Consider the following 22,458-nt stretch of genomic DNA (forward strand, 5'->3'; position numbering starts at 1 on the left):
TTTCTGATGAAGTTAATGCTGTTAGCCATAAGGCTTTTTCAGCTTCTGACATAAGTTCAAATAATAGAAGGATTCGTGAATTATACTTAATTTAAATAAAATCATCGTACGTCAGATTCCACGATGACGCTTACACGAAGGTGGTAAGAAAGCCTATTTTGGCGTGTCAGTGTGTAATCAAAATGTTGTATTCACATATGTGTAAAAAGTATTTACAATTTAGGCCAGCCCAAAGCAGTATTCGAATTCATTTTCGAAAGCCCAAGAATAATTTTAATTATAAATATTGTGTATGTAGTGGTAAGGAACACGGAGCGTGAACACTAAAGGTGTAAGAAATTGTTCATTTTTATAAATATCTGTTGTTCGATAGGAGTCGAACGTGTTCGCTTCTCTGGTATAGTCCATAACTGGGCATTCGGCGTTGCGCGGAATAGACCACTAGTCTTCTGAACGGGCTGCGTGGTTGGTGATCGCGAAGTTAGGACTTATCGTTAGCGGTAGCTTGCTTGATAGGAAGCTACATGCCTACTCTGCAAGAGTTATATGCTATCCCATCACAGCCGGGTGTAGTTTAGGCTAGATCCATTGATGTGAATAGTTAGTGCGTTCCAATTTCGATCGTTCATTCATTCCTGTTAGGAAATGAATGAACTATCGCACAAGGTTCACTCACTTTTAAAGAGTACTGCTGTCAGAGATCATGGAGGCAAGATTCATCATATGTCATAGGTTCATGCCCTCGGGCAGGTCATTGTCCCATTGTTATAACCTAACTGCTGGCAACTTTGGGAACTGTATGATACACGAATTAGGATTAAGTCATAGAAGGATGTGCCGGTCTCCGGCTCCGTCTGAAGAAACACTCACCTTCAGTCGGATAGCAACCGGAATTAGGGCTCCGGTTGTTTGGATTTCACTACTACGGTGAGCCTTAAAACTCTATCACCTGCTTGTAGAGTCAGGTGGTGCCTTCGCCCACAGGGCATTCATCATAAAGAGTACAGCTGTCAGAAACGATGGAGGCAAGATTCATCATAAGTCACAAGTTCCTGTCCTCGGGCAGGTTCACAACCCCTATTGTTATTACCAAACTGCTGGCAATTTTGTGAACTGTCTGATATACGAATTAGGAATAAGTCATAGAAGGATGTGCCCGTCTCTAGCTCCGTCTGAAGAAACACTCACCTTCAGTCGGATAACAACCGGAATTAGGGCTCCGGTTGTTTGGATTTCAGTACTTCGGTGAGCCTTACAACTCTACTACCTGCTTGTAGAGTCAGGTGGTGCCTTCGCCCACAGGGCATTCATCATAAAGAGTACAGCTGTCAGAGGTGGTGGAGGCAAGACCTACCGTGAACAGGTCCATAACTTCAAGCTAAGTTTTAAGAACTTTGGGGACGGTTTAATCAATATATTAGGATGGGCAAAGATAGAGACAAGGCCTCTACAATAGGACCTGTTCAAAACGAGTTGCATCCAACCAGTCTTCGTCGACCTTAAAAAGATTGTCTGAGCTCTTGATTCCTTATTTAAGCACTAGAAAAATGGAGCTGTGTATCGAAAAGCATTCCATAAATAATTAACTTTTGAAATGTTTATTTAAAATTCAATATTTCATAGCTAGGACAGGACAACGATTGAGTCAGCTAATAAAATAACAAGAAAAAAATACTTGAATTCTCTAAAAAGTTTCAATATGATTATTTGAAAAAAAAAATAGTGGATGACAGAAGAATTATTATTTTAACATAATTATACGCTGTCAAACAATTTCTATCATAGTATACATTTATATATATACAAGAGAGGTTAATAATTTTTAAAAATGCCAACTCAGGTGGAACAAAAGGTCGTTGACCCTGAAGCAGAGCTTAGCAATGTTCAGAAAACGGTTAGTACTTATATCAATTACTAGCTGTCGCTCGCTTCGCGTAGCCCGCTTTATGCTTATAAATATAAAATTACATTCTTGGTATTTTATTAAAATGCCAAAAATATATTCAGGTCATATTATACACCAGAAGTAGCCAAGCGCCTTGATAACCATAGACGTTTTTCAAAATTTGAATAGCAAGCTGCAAGTAAATACGTATTTAACTGAAACACAGAAAAATATATAAAATTGTTCTAACAATAATTCTAAAATAGAATTTATTCTTATTAAATATTACAATTATTTTAAAGAACTTTTAAACGTACAAAGAACGATAGTTTTTTTTAAATATAACAATAAAAGCAAAGTCTACTCGGATACATTTGTCGCGAGCTACAAAAAAAACTTTAAAGAACCATGTATGTCTCACGTGTCCTATGTTGGCCCTCCCTGTTACATACTTTTAAGTATATATATATGTATAAATGGAAATTTAGAATACCCCCTCAATCCCCTTGCAGGTAAAATTTCGTAAAATCCGATCTTAGTTGACTTTTAGTTTACAAAAAAATATCGACTTTCTCATCACTTCTCTTGTTGTAAAGCAATTGTACGAAATGTAAAATGAACGAACGAAAGTAAAGAACGTAAAATGAATGAACTATATTATACCTCATCAGTTCATTTTACTTTATATTTTTATTATTTAATATATGTTAAATTTCAAATCTTTTTTCAAATCCAAAGCTTGTCTTGTAGATATTGCAGAATGCGGTAAAACCGCCAATTGTGGTTCTTCTTCATCTTCTTTTCACCCCCTGGACGCCCACTGCAAGGCATCCCAAGCGACTTCCGATCGACCTTTGATGCAGTGATCTTCACTGTTTCATTAGTCGAGTCACACGAACAATGTATCACGCTCATTGCCACCTCAGCAATTCTTTGAGCAATGTCGGTGATCATGGTTCTGTTGCGGATCTCCTCATTTGTGATTCGATCTCGCAGCGAAAATCCCAGCATAGCCGTCTCCCTGGATGACCTCGAGCCTTCTTATGTGCCAATAAATAAATTGAGCTGTCATACTTCCATTTTTACTATCTTATTGTTGTATATAATCATAATTAAGAAACGAACTAATACATAGCTACTTCCGGTGCTCCAACACCGAGTGGTTTTGGAGCACTCGGTGTTTGGCACTGGTCGATCTAACATCTCCTGAGGATGCCCCATGGAAGGGTGAAACACGTGTAGAGAAAATTAACAGTGGTAGTTGTGTTTCGCATTGTTTACCGCGGGCGCATTTATCAGAGGACTGGTGGGCGGACTTTATTGCACGACTACTGCTGCATAGCGGAAGTAGCTATATATTAGTCCATTTCTTAGTTAGGATGGACTTCCGCAAGGTAACGCTTGAATCTATTAGGTATATAATCTTATTCACTTTCTCTATATCCTGGATATGTTAAGAAATTAGAAGAATATCATTAAGAGACTTTTTGGTATGTGTTCCAGTTTGAAAAGCTCGCGCCACTATGCAGCGTGGAGAAGCGAGCCGGTGGTATACCGCAGCTGGCGCCGCAAGAGAAGCAGCTAGGCATCCTCGCGAAGGAGATGCGTGAGACTCTTCTCTGCATTAATGTGAGAAACGACTTTATTAATTTTAATCTTTTATACATAAACCAAGTACTTTAACAAACTTTTTTTATTCTTAATATATATAAATGAATGTTTGTATGTCCTTAATAATATCGTAAACTACGTATTTGATGATATAATAATCTGTCTCAAAGTTGTTGTGCATAAGTCCACAAAGGTTTCTAAGTCTGTATGACCGACTTTCGACAAATAGTGCGATTGTCAATCCAATGAATTTTATATGTTGTCGTGACAATTCATGCTTATTTTAATTGAAACGAAAACAGCGAACGAATGATGACGTTTCCAGTTTTGGGTGAAGTGAATTTACATAAATGTGAAATTCATGTCCGGCTCACATAAATAAAATAAAAACTAAGCAAACTAAATATTTTTATTCGATTCCAGGTGGACGAAATCGCGAAACACAACTTAATCTATAAACAATAAACGACAATTACTCACAGAATTAAATATTCGTTTATTGACTTTCTTCAAGAATTTAACAATAATGCGATTAAACTTACATTGTGATGCCATGCGATATTTTTTGACCCCACTATTTTGGTTACCTTGTTTAATTTTGATCTGTCTGTCGGTAATTTGAAAACAGATTCATAGATGTGATTTATCGGGGAAGCGTCTTCTCTTGAAGAACATACTATAGAAATAAACCTCATTGGTAAGCACACGGTTGTTCAACGAGAAGACGGCTAAGGTCGCTAATCAAAATAGGGGGGGAGGGTAAGGTAATTCTTAGAAATAACGACCATAATCCAACTGATTAGTAAGTTTAGTGGCGGTGAACAGAGCACATAAAGGAACTGATAGCCGCTGTGGTCTTAAGTTTCTGCAGTGAAGACCACGGATCGGCAAGGGACAGAAACGATAAATAAAGACGCAGATCATAATAAAAGGAAAGGTAACAAGACAAAGGTGTGTTACAAGTGATGATTTACCGCTCTGAAATGTGGTCTCTTACTTTAGACTTTATTGGATCAACTTATAGTCTAGCACGTACACCTATAAGACGGACACTGTGAGGGTCCCACACTGAATACAGGCAGTTAGTTCCCACAGTGGGGCCTACGTCCAGGAGTATACGTTCTTGAGCTGAAACGATGATTTTTGTTTGCTGCAGTTGGCCAAGAAGGGGATGCATGCACTCCGCGACAACAACATAAAGCAAGGCACGAGGAAGTCCATTGTGGAGTACGAGGACAAAGAGGCGCAGCTTCGGGACGAGCGCGCCCAGCAGGCGGAGCTGGACTGCCTGATCTACTTGGCGCAGAAGCAGATGGTGGAACTCTTGAAGAAAGTACCCACGGAGAGCGATGTAAGAATGTGATTTTTTCTCTCTATCTTATAATAGACCGTCAAGAACCGTAACTTAAAGCATGGGGGTCAAGCTAGCGGCCCGTGATGAACACTTTTGCGGCCCACTCAGGTTGTTTTTGAAAATAATGTTGGTTCCTTTGGCAAAACCCAGATAATAGTAAATTTTTTATTTTCCTTTCATGATTTTACAATAGGTCTTTAGTCGGCGAGTGCCGAACGAGACGTGACGTTTACCCACGCGTTTTCAATAATATAAATACATTTAAAAAACTTTTAAGTCAAACGGTTTTTTGATACTCATATTGTGGTGGTTGTGGAAAAATATGTACCTAGTCCGCCATATTGGAACGGCGTCCATCTTGAATTTTAAATTTTGACATAATCATCGTATTTTACTAGTATAGCCCTTTCATTTGATACCCATATTGAGGGGGTTAAGGAAAAATATGTAATCCGCCATTTTGTACCGGCGGCCATCTTAGATTTATAATGTTATTGATTTTATTATATTGTATTGTCATCTAAATTAAATGTGTGTACCAAATTTCAGATGAATCTGACAACGGGAAGGTGCTTAAATTTCAATTTCTAATTTTGATACAAATAAATTCCGTACGGGTCGAACTAAATAAAACCGTTTAATAAGTGGCCGCAAGATCTCAGCCAATAAAATTTCTCTAGAAATGTGAAAGATAGTATCAGATGTCAAGTAAATGTAAACAATATTATAGCTATGTTTATTATAATGTACAAGTCAAAATAAAAACATTTGTTTGTGTAAACATTGATTATTTAGCCTTAGTTAGCTTTTTAGTTTCAACAACAGTAAAACAAATATTTAATAGAATTCTTTAAATTTCCGTAAAGTCCAAGGAAGCTATGAACTTTCACAGCATTAAATATCACTTACAAATAAACTTATTAATAAAGACAAATCATGACTATTCAATGAGGACATATACTTATATGTTTATACTATCACAACTAACGTTGAACTTAATATATGACTAGTAGAATTGGAACCTTAGTATGTAAATAAACGTTTTGCTTAAATTTTATTAAACGTACAACCATTGTATTATATTTAGGAACTGTCCATGATTGAGAACGCTAACAACCGCCTTCGTCGCATGGAAAACCGCTTGGACTTGGCCACGAAACGCTTCTGCGTCGTCAATGCAAACAACAAGGCCGTGCGGGAGGAGATCCACCGCCTGTTAGTAGAGAGGTAGGTTAAAGCTCTTTATATTCATTTTGCGGCTTAAGGAGTCTATCCACTGATCGTAAGCAATGCGTATTATGATAAGAAAGACACCTTAAAACACACACACACACACACACACGTATATATATATAAATCAGTGGCACCGGTTTTATAAAATGAATTTTTGACCAAATTGTAATTCGAACTAGAAATCCTAATTATATCCTATAACAAAAAGAGAGCTATTAGCAAAAGCTAACAGCTTTAATTGGATAGATTATGGATGCACAGACCGCGGCCCGCCGGTAGAATACTGGTGGCACGCCGACAGCAAAAATAATACTCTCGTACATTTGAAAAAACATTGAATTCTATTCCTGAATAAAACCAAAAAAATTTAAATACCGGCCCGCCATCAGTTCATGATTTGCCCGAGTGGCCCCTAGTCTTAATAAGTCTGTGCAACCATGGGTTAGGTGTATAGCTCATTTTCTGTCAATTAATGTAACGTAGTCTTTAAAAAAAAAAAACTAAAGTAATGAGAAATGAATGAAAGGCGATGATACAGAGCGAAAGGGAAAGACAGTGGAATTGTAGAAAGAAAGAAATGAACAAAAGATAATATAAAGTATGAAAGAAGAGAAAGAAAATAAAAAAAAATGTATGTGAAAAAATAAAATAAATGTAAACAAAAAGTCCCTGTCCTATATCAGATAGGGGGTACATAAAAAAAAAAAACTGTTTCAGAAATAATAAATAACATGATCATAATATTGCAAGAATAAGCATTTTCTAAATTAATTTTTGTTTACTAATTGTTAAAAGTTAATGGCCTGTCGTATTTTAATACAAAAATATATTTAATGCGACATATTTCAAGAGTAGTCACTTTATACAAGATGATTGGAAATAGATGTAAAGCTTTACAACCTTTTCTGACAAATATACTTACTAATAACTTTAACCAATCACCCTGTATAAAAGACTGTTTAACGCTACAACCTCTTAATAACGATTTCCAATCATATAAACATACTATAATGGTTTCATGTAAATACATATTTATGTATTACTTAGAAACGACTTCAACATCCAATGGAACCGTACGATTGGGAAGCTGGTGAGGGGAAAGGAGTACCTGATGGATATCTTGGAGATCGCCACTGCTGCGTTCGGTGATCGCGATGAGTGCTGTCGGAAGTTGGAAGCGCTGAAGTGGAAGGGGCTGTTCCAGCTCAACAGAGACATATCGGTATATCCTTCAGTCGTTCTTGCGATGTCTTATAGCATATATGCGCGTACTATGGCTTTAGATATTTGTCTCTGAATAAAGCTATAGATGAAATATCTGACATTCACTACTGGACATATGGCTTCTTTGTATACTTCCAAAAGAACCAGCTGGAAGCTGCTTCTGGCGACTTACTACGACCTTAATAATTTCGATATGGTTTTGGGAGAACGCCTTAAGATGAGCTTGCCGGTCTGATGTCTCCACTTCGGAACCTTAAGAACCTAGTCACTGTCTCCAACTTTCCAATTGGAGTCTGCTATGTCTGTAACCTTCATGGTGTACGGATGTACTCATTCCTGAATCCATCAGAAGAGAAATCCCCAATACAGTTTAAAAGCTTAATAGCTAGTAACACTGCGAAGGTTTTGGAGAAAAGAATTTTCTGTACATAAGAAACCCTTTTATACTTGATCTTGCCATAGATATTGTTACAAAGAAAATCATTCTTGTTTATTGTACGAAACATTTATTACTATTACAGTGTGCTAGTTTAATAGATTAATATAAAACCATTTAAATAAATATAGCTGGTTCGTAGTTATCTCCGTTAGCTGCAATACAGTTATTTAAACATTAAGGCCATTAATAAATTCTACATTGCCAATCGTATAGATTGTTTTAGGGACTGAAAATAATAATGGCGCTAAAAGCAAGCTTTACCCACTAAAACCAACCATAAATCATAATCCAGTGGATTTAGATAGATAGATAAATAACACTAGATGACGGCCAGTCTTCAGCTCTGGTGAAATCTGGAAAATTCGTTTCTTTCGCTCTATGTGCCGCGTCGAATCTTCCAAAAAAAACCGTTCTTGGTTATAGAACAAGGTATTGTTAAGGTGCTTAACTACCTACGTATATATAAAGAAAATAAATTAATATTGATTCAATAGGAAATGCAAGCGTTTGAGGGAGAGCTAAACCATTTGGCAAAGCTGGAGGAGTTCCTCCGCGTGAAGGGTTCGCGGAGAATCTGCGAAGCTGATGAAAAGGAGGAGATGAAGAATCAAGAGGAGATACATCGTTGCGAGCAGGAAATCGCAAGACACGACGCCCTCCTTGAAGAGATATTTGTAAGGAAATACATTTGTATATACCAGTGGATCATATGGAACCGATTGGGTCGAAGTTCGGCACTCTTCGGACGCTCTCGATTCAAAATGTTAAAGACGATTCGAGTAACCCAACTTGAGGTTTTCTCTCAGAGTCCCGGTTAGTTCATGTCGCGCTAGCTTACGTAAAAATATCCTTGTTCCCCAATCCGGAGCACTACACGCTTATTGGTAATAGGTGTAGTAGTATCTATAAAGAGTTGAATTTACAACTCATTATCAAAGATATTTAAAGCTTTTACATCTGTTTTAAATCACCCTGTACAAGCTGAATCATCGTGAAGTATGTTACATTAGTTTATTGTTCTGAATGTAATGTGACAGGGCAATAATTTATGGCAATACAAAGTCAACTATAATTAATTTTAATACGCATTACTTTGAATTTTGAAAGCGATTTTTCTTGCTATGTTATCTCATTTTTGGATATTGGGTTGGATGTACCCTACATTAATTGACGGCATGTGAGGTATATATTTACTAATTTAAGGCTTTTACACCTATAAGCAACCTTGTATATAAACTAAGGGTCCTAACTTAGCTCCTTAGAATAACTCACACTAAGTTACTAAAACCTATCATCTTAAGTCTCTCATGATGTATCCGTATGGGAACGCCACACATCACACGTTGGACAAAATTCATGATTAATTTTTTACAGTTAGCCGCTACATGTTCTACCAACTAATTTAGCATTGACGTTGATTTATGGGATAACTTTATAAGTCTTTAAGAACTGTTTTCATACTCAAAACATGGTAAGTACACTCTAGATCCATCTAGAATGTTTTCAAACTAGAGTTGTAAACGCAGGGCTACGCTGGATCTGACCGAGTTGCGAACATCATCAGCAATTTCAATGCGACGGAGATCAATAATTTCTCGATGTTCGTGCTGCTGTGCGAAGTCCTGCAGGAGTCAATCATCATGCGACGTGAACTGGAGGTGTTGAGGCAGAGGATCGGTAAGTTTTTTTTCACGTTAGCATTCGCAGCTTTACTGTGTTTAACGTTGATCGTCAAAGCAGCTTAACCAAGGGCGTGTTAAGAAAATCTAGATGATCGTTGCAATACAGCTTAAACACGAATATAAGCATAATACCGGAAAATGCATCTAAGGAGGTATCGGTAGAATTGTTTGTAATTTTGGTTAGATAGGGACAGAAGTCTGGTCTGTCAAGATGGACGCTAAAGCATTGCACGGAGGTCTCCTTGAAGCTTGGATGCTGGCGTCAGCCCCGATCACCGTACCCAGCCCCTCTCCCTTCAAGGCATGGAATGCTGAGATGTTACGTCTCATTTTTTAACGACATGCTCACATGGAGGATGCGTGGTAGTTACGATAGATGATGTTTACAGTACGCTATCCGAACTTATCTGTCGATCGGCCGAATGCGGTGTGAATAGTTTCATTTTTGGAGGCTTTCCGTACATTCCTGTCTTGGGTACACAGGGACAACTTGAACTTAATAATTTTTCCATATTCTTTTTTATTTACTCACTCTTCTCGTATCCATCTTTATATATTTCACTCATTCTTCTTTTTTTATGTTATCTCATATTTCTATTCATTCCTTTACCTTCCACAGATCGCCTCTTTACTTCACCATTTCTTCCGGACTGCTACTTTACAATATTTATTTTGTTTTCTATAATTATTTAACTTATTATATAGATCTATATCACATTTATGTCACATAATTTCTTAGTCATAATTTATAATTTATCTCCATTTTCTTTTCCTACCATTATTGTTTTTTATGTTTGATTACTTTCCCTAAAGCCTTTTGGCAGTGATTTAGAAAGATCTGGTGATTTTTCTCTTTGATTACCAATGAGACTTGTCGCATGAACGTTAGAGAAATCTTTACTATTTTTTATCGGACATGTACGGTATTTCGTTTTGGCTCGATCGTATGGGCATTTATCATCGAACATCTAATATTCTTAACAATAGCTTTGTTACAATTTATGAATAGACTATAGTAGATGTTGAAATAGAGATTTTGCGTTGCAGTGGACCAACGCGATATTAACGAAGGTCGAGAAGAAAGAGAAAACAAGAGATTGGAAGAACTAACGGTTGCGTTGGAAGAACAAAGAGTGCGCACTCAAGACATGGCAGAGAAGAATAACAACGCAGAGGCTGTCATCTTGAAAGTTCTTAAAGGGATAGATGACTTAGTGAGGTGATGATTTTTTTATAATTTGTTTTAATTACAAGAAGGTTAAATCTATTTGATATTTTTATACATTAATATCCTGATAAACGAAAGACCAATTGTCATCATTTATCACGAGAGTTCTTTTTTTAAAGCTTTTTGATCGTATATTTTTGTTACCTCTTGTCATAAATGCATTTTTAATTATTAAGTAATAATTATCTATGTATAACAACGTAAATGATATGTGATGTGTGTGTATAAGATTAATTGCAGATGTACTAAAAAGGAAAGGATATATGATGCTAAAAGCAGTTTAAACAACTAATAATTAATTAACCTATCTGATTATTTGGCATATAAATGTTTTAACGCTATCTTGTCCCCGCTTAACCATCAAGTCTAAAGAATAGTGAGATATATTATAAAAATGAATAAATAAAACAAATGCAGGGTAACAGAAATAACGAAAAAGCAAAGATAAAATTATAATTAAATGTTAAGAAAATAAAATAAAGTCGTTTTTGTTGACATATTTTACAGAAAAACCGATTGTTTTTTACCGCTTCGGTATCGAAAATTTGTGTAGTAGATGGCGAAAGGTTGTTGATAACGAAGTCGAGTATATAGTATTAGAAATAAAAACTTGTTGAAAATGTAGTCGTGTGAATTTACTTTTACACTTTAATTTAACATTACTTTCCGGTCCCTCTGATAGAGTGAAAGAAGAAAGATTGGGGTACGTGAAGAATGTTAGAAAAGTATGGATATAAAAAGAAAAGCAAGTGAAAAAATTATTAAGAGATAAAAAACCTCCCTGTCCCATAAACCAGATAGGGGAAACAGAGGTCCCGAATAGCGAGGGCCATAAAAAAATAAAAATAAATAAACCACCAAGTCACCTGATTGAAAGCGACGATGGGGTCAAAGATGAAGCATGCAGACTTGGTAGATAAGAGACCTTGGTTATATTCTCGATAAATAAGGAAGCTTACAGATCGTTCCATATTCGGGCTGTACGGATCGTAAACAGAGTTCTTCTAGCATGTTAATAAATATAGAATCGTACAGCTTCTAGTTGTGGGCAGATCCCATAGCGCGGCGACCTGATACTCACTGGAGCCCTAAGATTTCGAAGCGAAACTTTGGACTAACAAGCGAAGTATAAGACATCCACCTACTTGGTACTTAGGTAACCTTGTTGTGATCATCGGAAGATGGTAGCCACTTTCAACCGTTCCTATTAGGAGTCTAAAGAAAGCCCAATATCCAGCTGTGAACGTTCTATGGCTGAAATTGATCATGATGAAGATGATAAGTATGTTTGGACTAACAAGCAGAGTGTAGGACATCGACCAACTTGTTAGATAGGTGAACTTGTTATGATCATCGGAAGATGCTAAATTCAGGCCACTATCAACCGTTCCTATTAGAAGTCTAAAGGAAAGGCCAAAATCCAGCTGTGGACGTTCTGTGGCTGAAATTCATCATGATGAAGATGATAAGTTTGTTGTGAGGTATCTCTTCAACCTGGACGGACTATTAAACAGCATTGTACACGATTTAAAAAAAGAGAATTTTTCTTATCTATTACAGACTCGCTCGATGTGATTGTACACCGCTCTTAAGCCTCCTGGGCAATCATAAAGAAGTGACCAGGTGGAACGTGTACAAATTCCTGAAGATCCTGGAAGCGGAGGTGAAGAGCCTCATCGAAGTAGCATACGGAGCGGTGAAGGTATGCGTTGTGGAATATCATTTTTACATACACGAAAAACTTTCTAAATCAATATGCTTGCAAAAAATAATTTACTTATACATTCTTTTCAAAGTTAATATTATTTATAGCACACGTTGGTAAATATATACATAGTAGCATAATAGTAAAGAAAAACATACAATGGGCGATCTTATTACAAGAGGCGATTTCTTACAACTAAAGTATAGAATCAGTAGATGTATAAATAACGGATAGTTAACGTGTACATATAAACAAAACATATATAAACATACTTATGCACATGTATATAATATATACACGTATAATAACCGTATACAATACCCGGTGATAAATATTGCACATCGAACTTTGGAAAGAGACAATCGGCTAATTTGGGCTTCGTAGAGCATCATCTCTTTCGCACGAAATACAACGACTGACAAAACGTCACATAGGTAGTGTGGGAGAGAGATAGTGCTCTACGAAGCCGAAATTAGCCGATTGTCTCTTTCCAAGGGTCGATGTACAATATTCATCGCCGGGTACAGTATACCGTTATTTCGATCGCACTAGCATCAGAAGGAATAAAGAAGCAGACATAAAAAAATAATTAAAGGATAAATACTCATTTGTCAAGCAAATATTTTACAACCATTTTCTTAAAAATAGTACAAGAAATATTTTATAGTATAACCTAATAATTTATTGCCTGTTCTTCTGCATCTAATATATCCTTAATACAAATTATAGTCTCAATAAATACAATACAAAATTATATAATACAAAGACGCATTAATATACTTCGGCAATGAGGGAGCAAACACAAAGTCCACACAGCCCCTCTCAATCTATACTATGTTAGCTAGTCCAGGAGTATATGTTATTTCCTCTGCGCCCAGGAACCAAGTTACTCTATCACGACGAAATAAGACCCTGACGCTTCTTGAGGCCCATTCCCAGCCCTCGGGCACGAGTCTGATCTTTGGCTCCGTCGCCAACAAACATATGTTCTATATGCCAATTTAATGTGGAACCCTGGATGGTATTTAGCTTTGAATCAAAAATATGAATATATATATAACCTTGTAACTTTAAGGAAGAATTTTCAAGTACCGATTTCGATCTATCTGAAGTCTTCGAACTTTCTATTAACATAGACTTAAAGAAAACTCAAACGTATATAATTCGCGTGAATTTCAGCCCCCAGCACCGACCCCCAAGGGGCGCAAGGGTCCACCGGCGCCCGCGGTCAAGCTGGTCGCGGACCCCTACGTGGAGTTGCTGAGACCGAACCGAATCGAGAGACTGGTACCGTACCAGCCGTGCGCTTAGTAAGTTTTAAACAAACTCTTTGTACAGTATCCGGCAATAATATTGCACATCGGCCTTTGGAAAGAGACAATCGGCTAATTTCGTTTCGTAGAGAACTATCTCTGTCCCACACTACCTATGTGCGATTCCAAAGCTCGATGTGCAATACTTATCGCCGGGCACTACTATGACTATGTTTAAGCGATATCAGCTTTTCACAAAACCCTATGAAGGTAATTAAAACAATCTTCTAATACAACACAGTTTCGGAAGATTTTATATTCGACTAATAATGTAACAACATCTTATGAGATCCGAACTCTTTAAGTTTAAGTTACAGAAATTCACGTCATAATTAAAAAAGTTATCCCTCGTTTACGTGAGATGTAATTGAAATTTTAAGTAATAAAACAATAATGGTAATTCAGCGATTCGATCTCGATTATGTCGTTGGTCCCCCTATTGAGGGACCTAAACATCCTGTGTCTGCCGACTTGTGATCTGATAAGTTTTCGGTTGTACCAGCGATAGGCCCTATCCACCTGCTACTTCAGACGTGCAATGGTTTCAGCCTTCGTTAACAGATGGCTACAGGGGCCGAAAGGTTCTAGAGTGGCAGCCATTAGCCTGTAGGTGGACGACATAGTTAAGTCTTAAGACCATGTTAGTCATATATCGGGGAGGTTGTATGCTTTGCAATGATCGTCTATTAGCTGACAAGTAGAAGAAAATTACATTATTTGTTAATTCACAGTTGTGTCGAAGATTACATCATGAATCTGGTGTTCGAAACACCACCTGTTCCGGCAGATGAAGAATACGTCCAGGGTATATTCCGCCTCGAGGACGTGAACACTAAGTTTGGAATATATACGTTAACTATACCGACGTAAGTGATATGCAGATATGAACAAATAACTATTATTTAACCATGTTTTAAAGCTACGAGATATACAAGCCCAAATTTGTGAAGAACCCACAATACACTAAGACAGATTTCAATTTAGCAATAACCTTAAAACAACTAGAGCAATTCATCCCCAAGCTGCAAACAATTAAAAATCCTTCACATTTATAAAAGGATTTTTGACATGTTTGTTATTTTTTTTTTACTACATCAAATCAAAGACATCCGTCACAAAATGCCTCCAGACCGCAGTTAAGTCCTATGACAATCGTTCCATAAATAGAGACTCGAAATTAATCCGATAAAAAACGCCACAATGATCTTCTCAAACCACACTTCCAAATCCCATTTCGCTCATGAATAGTCCAGAGCCATGGCTCAGCAAGTCCGTTTTTTAGATGTCGTTCTGGACGGCTAAATTGTAGTTTAGTTCGTCTGCCTCTGTCTGTTACGAAACAGACAGAGCAAAATGTCACTGTCAAATTGTGACACTATAAAGCTGTAATTAGACCCATCCTCGCATATGCAGCCCCGCGCTTTGCATATGTAAAAGTCATGCAAGACAGATTCATAAGCAGGGCCACGAGCGCACCGTGTTACACAATAAAGACTCTAACATCCAGGGGTGACTTAACCTAAAGAAGAAAGGCCGAAACTAATATCATACTTTAAGCTATACCTACTTATAAAATAGCTTGTTGTAATATGAAAAAACTTTCTTGTTACGACGGCAAAGTAAATAGTTATAGCGGTGGGAGGAGCAGCAGGCCTAGGGGGCGCCAGGGTTTCATAGCACCACGGGCACTACACAAGCTAGAGTCGCCTCTGCTAGCATCTACCTAGAACTGCCAAGAATTGCCCAGTTTCTAAAACGGGACTTGATTCATTACTTCGCTCAACACACAAATTTATTGATTGTGGGTGCACCTGTTACATTCAAACGCCACACCGTCAGGAGACCGAGATACGTATTCGAGTCTATTCGGGACGACACAAAGACCTTAAGACAGGCATCGTACAAAATATTTTACAGCCGTTCCAAAGCCAACCAGTCTTGTAAAAATCGACGTCGCGTGTAGCGCAAGAGTGACCAAACTCTGATCGTTCTAGAAAAAAACGTTGTTTCTTTGGTCACTCCTCCCTACGCTAAAGCTTTTCGGTACGAGGTTCGGCCTTCTTAGGCGTCATTGTGTCAAATGCTAAACCGATATCATCGACATTTAAAAAGTAGTACATTTATCACTTCTTAAGGAATAAAATACTAATAAAGGAAAAATTCTTCAGAAATGTACACAAAATAATATTTCGTTATGTAAATATTGCCACAAGCTACGATTAAAATGTAAATATTAAGCAAAATTAAATGAAATATTTTTTCAGGAAACGCCACCCGTATCGCGGATCGAAGAAAGATTAGAGAATATGCTTTTAATCTGTTTTAATCTCAAAATTATATATATATTTATTAATACCGATAATTGTACTAGATTTGTTTATTATTTTATTAATGTTTAATAAATTCGTTTTAAATTATATTGTTGTTCATAAAATTTAATTAAAGTAATAAGTAAATAACAGATTTTTATTTCTTGAAATTGCTCGAGGAACCTATTATGAAGTTCGTTACTTTTAGTTCTCTATCTAATCTTTAATTAATTTGTGTGACATTAATTCATAAATTGAAATTAAGGGGCAATAATATAATGCATTATGTTTTATTATATATTTATATATGTATAGTCTTAACTACACGCTAGATGGCGCGATTCAAAATTTAGGAATAGTGTATTACTGTTAAAACGTTGGTTTAAAATAACAAAAATAGTATAGTATAGTAGCATTAGATATGTCATAAGAAAAATCATGAGAAAAAGTGAACGTATGTAATGGTCTCTCGACGGTTATATTATTGTTAATCAAAAGTCCTAAAAAGATTATGCAAATTATGTTAAATTATATAGTTAAATAGTTGATACACCATTTTATAAAGTATTATTTGTAAACTAAAGAGTTAATAAAATATTTTAATTGTGTGATTTTTAGTAATTACTATTATTTTAATCTCCTAAAAATACTTATTATTACAGGTTATTAGGAAGCACATATAAGTATAAAAATGAGGCAAATGCTTTGTTTAACTTATCTTGCATTTTTTCTTTATGGTAACACTGAAACTAGAACCGATGCTGCCACTGCATTTTATTACCTACAATATGAGGTTTAATAATAAAGTTTAGGGCTTCTCTATAATAAATTTTTATAACCAATTATCAATTTAAATTATGAAATAAAAATATTTTTGACTTAAAGGTTTGGTTTGATGCTTTTTTGTATTCTTACGTTATCGTTTTACATTTATTTTAATATTATATACATTAACATCGTTCTTATTTATCGCTTATTATCCACAATTTTTTATGCAATTTTCACAAAGCCTACAATGGATAAGTCGACTTACTGAAAAGTTACAAATGATTTTTTTGGTTAATTTTATTATGTACATGGGAACACTGATGATGTGTTTCTCTTGTTTGTGTGTGTGAGTGATGTCTTCGCTGTTCGCCATTGAATTTCATATAGCCGAGAATTGAAATAGGTTGTATCCTCCGTAATCGGCTAAAATCCTTACAATCTTTCCTCCTTCACTCATTTTCTTCAGACATATTCCGTGCACAAACATTATATCCAATGGCAGACAGAGACACAGATGAGTTAAACATTGATAACGTAATAAAAAAATTATTAAAAGGTAAACTACAATTTTGTTCCTACAAAGTTAAAATACAAGTGTTTTCTGTATCCACAACAGTGAAATAATTTGTGTGTTCAAATTCTGTGAATGTATTAGTGAAATTGTGTTTAAGTGGTGCAGTTTTGTTTATATTTGATTGTTTTCAGTCCGGGGCGAGAAACCTGGTATGAATGTACAGTTAACGGAAATCGAGATTAAAGGGCTATGCTTGAAATCGCGGGAAATATTTTTATCACAACCAATTCTACTTGAATTAGAAGCTCCATTAAAAATATGTGGTAAGTACACGGACAAATGTAATACAAATATTAAATGAAGATAAACTTTCAAGTCTCGCCTGACACTTTCGAAATATTAGCATTGCATTATGTCCTTTGTTTTGAAAAGGCTTACAGGGAAAATCAATATATTGCAATACGTGTTTTAAACCACTGTTATTTGTTTTGTAACTTAATTTTTTTATTAAAATGGTTACTAATTTACTTATTTACACTTATTAGTAATTCATTTAAGTTATACAATACTATATATTTATTTGTAACTACAGTTTGGTTACCGGATAGATGCCAACCAAATACATTAATGCAACAATATTTTTTTTTGCCTAAAATTATTACAATCTTTATTACTATAGATAATTTCGTAATAAAACTGGCGCGTTAACGCTTGTTCCAGATAAATATTTCATCTTTGTTTTATAAACTGACTAGACGAAAAAACACGCAACATATAAGTTTTTTTTTTTAAATATAAAGGACAGTTGGGCAAAAATGGCAATTTACTTACTAACTTGTAAAATGGCCACCATTTCTTATTAAATGCGCTGTTTCCTGTAAAATTTCGATTTTGTTGATGTCTTTTTTTGTTGACATAAATAATAGTTATGGTATGTGCCATTTTTATAATTAGTACAATAATCTATGACAAATGTGTAAAAATAAATAAAATCGAATTTAACCATTGCTCTGTTTCCATGATAAGTGAAGGTATTTCCAACTGTATATATTTTATGTTTGATCTGACCAGTGTCAAATAATTATATTTGTTTATCTTAATATACAACTATATATATTGTTTATATATAAAATACTATATGTAAAAGATAATATGGTTGTGTAAACAGCTCAATTTGCAATTAAACTGATATATTTGTTATAAATCATGATTTGCCTTTATCTAGTGCTTGTTATTTAGTATACAAATATATGTTGGAGATAATAAAAGGGTAATTAAAAACTTATGTTAATTCTGTTTTTTGCAATTTTTCAACATAAGTGTTGTAAAGCTTAAAGCTTGCTGTATTTCTATAATGTGTATCAATTATAATTTGAATCAATTATTTTGAACTTTATAGGAAACTGTTTAAATGTATGGGTTTTTTATTAATATTATACCTGAATATAAATTAATAAGATGCTTATAATTACAATATGACATACCTATGTACATAGTATCAATTTATAGCTTGTATGTCATTGTATTATATACAAATATCCAATAATAGAATTAGGTTTTTATTTAATTTTGATTATTATTTTGAAACTATGAATTTCTGAAATATGTTTCAGAAGTAGTTTATTAATGTACACATATTATAAACCTCTTTGGATCATTTTAATAGAAACTAAATCAATTTGAGATATAATGGCCTGTTAAAATATGTAACTGCAAAGATCCTAAACAAATCTGCAAGAGTCTACAGCAAACTGTTGTATTAGGGAGACCAGAAAGTAATGTCATTTATGTAGACATATTTTACAGAAAAGCGGATTTATTTTTACCGCTCTGGCATTGATTTGTATACAAAATGGCAAAAGATTGTTGATAATGAAGTTGAGTGAATATATTGATTAGAAATAAAAACTTATTAAAAGTGTAGTCGTGTGAATTTAACTTAAGAAAGTGACATTACTTTCCAGTTACCCTAATATATTTTAGTAAAGTGGCCAGAGAAGTTCATTCCTAAGTTTTTATATTACTTAAAAATTCTTTACATTATGATAACATTTCTTTATTAGGTACTGTTTAATGAAATTCATTTATGTATTGCATAATAATTAAGAGGCATTACTTGAAAGTTTATTGTACAAGCCTACAGTGTCTTTAAATAATTTTTAGAAATTAAAAATGTTCAGAATTTGTTTAGTTTTAATAGGCTAATATCTCTCACTCACTGTTTTCTTCTCACCTGGTCATTTTCTTCTCTATTGAAGATTATGGCTCATTCCTTCTTGGTCAACCAACTGTCGATTGGTTGCATTTTGCTTAATATAGCTGCAATAATTAGTAGTAAATACTTGCAATAACTGATCTAACCATTACATCTTTTGGGACTTGTTTTTTGCCTTTTTCCTTCTATTTTCAAAGACATTTTTTTTAATGTAATGTTGTTTCTATAAGCAATGTAACCTAAACTATGTATTGCACATATTATATTTACTTATTATACATACAAAATGTCTTCTGTATTAAGTAGGCCTTTATAGATATATTGTATGGAGTGATTACATAAATAATATGTTGAAAAAAAGTTGTAGATGGACTTTGAGCGCTTTTGATTTTCATTTCTTTTAGTATTGAGAAAGCATACTGTTCTAGGAAATAATTATGTTTTTAATTAATGCATCAGTTTTTTTTAAAGAAATTTGCCTTAACTATTTTTGCATTTTTGGTGATTGAATTCTTATGATGTATTTGTTTCAGGTGATATTCATGGACAATATTATGATCTATTAAGGTTGTTTGAGTATGGTGGTTTCCCACCGGAGTCCAATTATCTGTTCCTCGGAGACTATGTAGATCGTGGCAAGCAGTCGCTAGAGACTATATGTTTGCTTCTCGCCTACAAGATTAAGTACCCAGAGAATTTCTTCCTGTTACGAGGCAACCATGAGTGTGCGAGCATCAATAGGATTTATGGGTAAGTGCAAATGCAATAAAAATATCAACTAACTTATTGTAAAGCATTTACTTGTGTTTTTAAGCAATATACTAATACAGGGTGTTTAAAATAAGCAGAAATTTACATTTAATTCAAACATTAGAGATATGCATAACTAATTATGGGTGTTGTTTTGTATAAATGAAATTATGACCTCTGTGTTACTGTTTATTGTAATTAAGATTGTAATGAAGAAGCTATTGGGGTTATATCCACTATTTACATAGGGTGCATATGACTTTATGTACTTTAGAAATTTATAATGGCATCTAATAATGGATCAATCAGTGATATCTCAAATAAACAATAACAAAAAATGTATAAAGATGCATCTGCCAAACTGATCAAGCCGAGGTCCCTTTGTGGGGGTCCTAGAGCATAACTTCCCAAAGAGCCCTCTATCTTGATTACCTTCAAAGGGGTTTCAGGCTAAGCTACCTCAATGCCCTGCCCTCTAGAATCCGCAGAATTTTCAAATGTCTCTTGAGCACCAGTATAAGTTATGTTAAAAAAGCGTATATGAGTAGTCATTACACATACATCTAATGTTCTTTATTTGAAATTATCGAATGATCATAAAAAACTTGTTACAAACATCATATCACCGTCATGGGAAATGAACACGAAATTTAAAAATACCCTTTTAAAATGGTGAAGGTGCGGACATGGGCGCGGGCGTTTAGTTCAACCTTGACATTGGCTAACTGTCACGAATAGAAGAAATTATTACCTTGAACTGTGCGCGCTTGCACGTAAATCACGTACCGTAAAGTAACGTAACGTAGTCGACGAGAAAATAAATCACGTAGTACGTTGAATCAATATTTTTAAGACGGCTACATTTAATTTTTTATATAGATGATCGGTTTTTATTGTAAAAGATAAAAGTGAAGGGGCGAATTTATTAGCTAAGTTAGATAGGTTTAGGGTAAGCCCCCCCCCCCCAGCTCTGCCTCCTCAAGCCTGACGTATTCGCTAGTAAGGCAATAACAGACAATGTATAAGAAGCTGTTGATAATAGTCGCAATTCAATTTTTATATATTTACTAGTTGACCCTAGTGTGTTGCCATATAAATTATTTCTGGGGTATTATATATAATAATAACTAGTTGTAATCGTGTGAAGGTGTGGTATGTAAGTCAAAGAGACGGGAAGTTTTGTGAACGACGATGTAATATTAAAAAAAAACAGACGGAGATATTTTTTATTTAAATAAATATATATTAAATTTAAATATAATTATTAATTGCCATAATAAAACATAAAATACATGAACCGTGAGTGATCCAAGAGGAGAAAATAATCAAAGTATTAATTTTACTATTAAAAATAGGGTTTGATAGTTGAAGGGTTGTGTTTTGTAATGCAAAATCCGATAAAAAAAGTAATCGTAAAAATAAAAAAATAGGGTGGCCGCGGTTATAATTTAGGAGTTTGAAGTTTACGACCCATTCTTAGGCATACTAAAGTATACACACGAAATTTCCTAAAAATCGGTAAATTTCACTATTTCGGAAGAAAACGGCTTTAGCAATTACATTGTGACATGAGAATCTTATGTGTATATATATATATATATATATATATATATATATATATATATATATATATATATATATATATATATATATATGTGTGTGTGTGTGTGTGTGTGTGTGTGTGTGTGTGTGTGTGTGTGTTTCGTTAAGATTCATTTATATACATATATAAATGAATCTTTCAAATGAACCACAATAAATTCAAACTCAATTTAAACATTGACTTACCACATATGCATGAAAATAAATAAGTATATATATATATATATTTACATGACCTGTGTGTTTGTGTGAGTGTATAAGTGCAATGATCTTAATATCACCATTCACAAACATATGTTTTACACATCGACAGTGTCATCCGTCAAAAATCTCATGTAATAGGATAAAATTTATTAAATTCGTCATTCAATTTTAGGTATTGTTGTTCTCACTGATAAATATCTTATCGTGCAATCGGTCGCATGACTAACGTATTGTCGATCGAACGATAGCTTAAATGTATGGTTTTACTGGATTATTATCTGTTTAATCGAAATATATCGTAAAACACTGGTAACATTTAACACGTTCCGTGCCACGTAAATTTTTGAAGATGTTCCATATAGGTCGCGTGAGGCGTATACCACCCACACTTTGAAAACCTAAAAAAGTCGTTTAAAACGCAT

The 22,458-nt window shown here is 34.7% G+C and overlaps 2 protein-coding genes across 2 annotated transcripts in view; both read left to right on the forward strand.

Moving 5' to 3' along the window:
• The first annotated feature begins 1,828 nt into the window (after positions 1-1,828).
• Positions 1,829-15,975, forward strand: LOC137923927 (coiled-coil domain-containing protein 63-like). Its single transcript, XM_068767173.1, has 12 exons — positions 1,829-1,894; positions 3,389-3,514; positions 4,653-4,847; positions 5,938-6,077; positions 7,131-7,305; positions 8,241-8,420; positions 9,273-9,423; positions 10,476-10,647; positions 12,217-12,358; positions 13,541-13,671; positions 14,406-14,540; positions 15,939-15,975. Exons 1-12 carry the CDS (start codon positions 1,829-1,831, stop codon positions 15,973-15,975), a joined length of 1,650 nt encoding a protein of 549 aa, XP_068623274.1.
• A 1,100-nt stretch (positions 15,976-17,075) lies between these two features.
• LOC137923929 (serine/threonine-protein phosphatase PP1-gamma catalytic subunit B) overlaps positions 17,076-22,458 on the forward strand; it is a 54,760-nt gene continuing 49,377 nt past the window's right edge. The window contains exons 1-3 of the mRNA XM_068767174.1: positions 17,076-17,307; positions 17,457-17,588; positions 20,014-20,230. Of these exons, the coding sequence (XP_068623275.1) occupies positions 17,247-17,307; positions 17,457-17,588; positions 20,014-20,230 (410 nt within the window). The 5' untranslated portion in view covers positions 17,076-17,246. The remainder of the gene's footprint in view (positions 17,308-17,456; positions 17,589-20,013; positions 20,231-22,458) is intronic.

This window comes from Battus philenor, unplaced genomic scaffold, assembly GCF_028537555.1.
Source record: "Battus philenor isolate CCGP_79_NKW_IND1 unplaced genomic scaffold, ilBatPhil1.0.hap1 SCAF_23, whole genome shotgun sequence".
Classification (NCBI taxonomy): Eukaryota; Metazoa; Arthropoda; class Insecta; order Lepidoptera; family Papilionidae; genus Battus; species Battus philenor.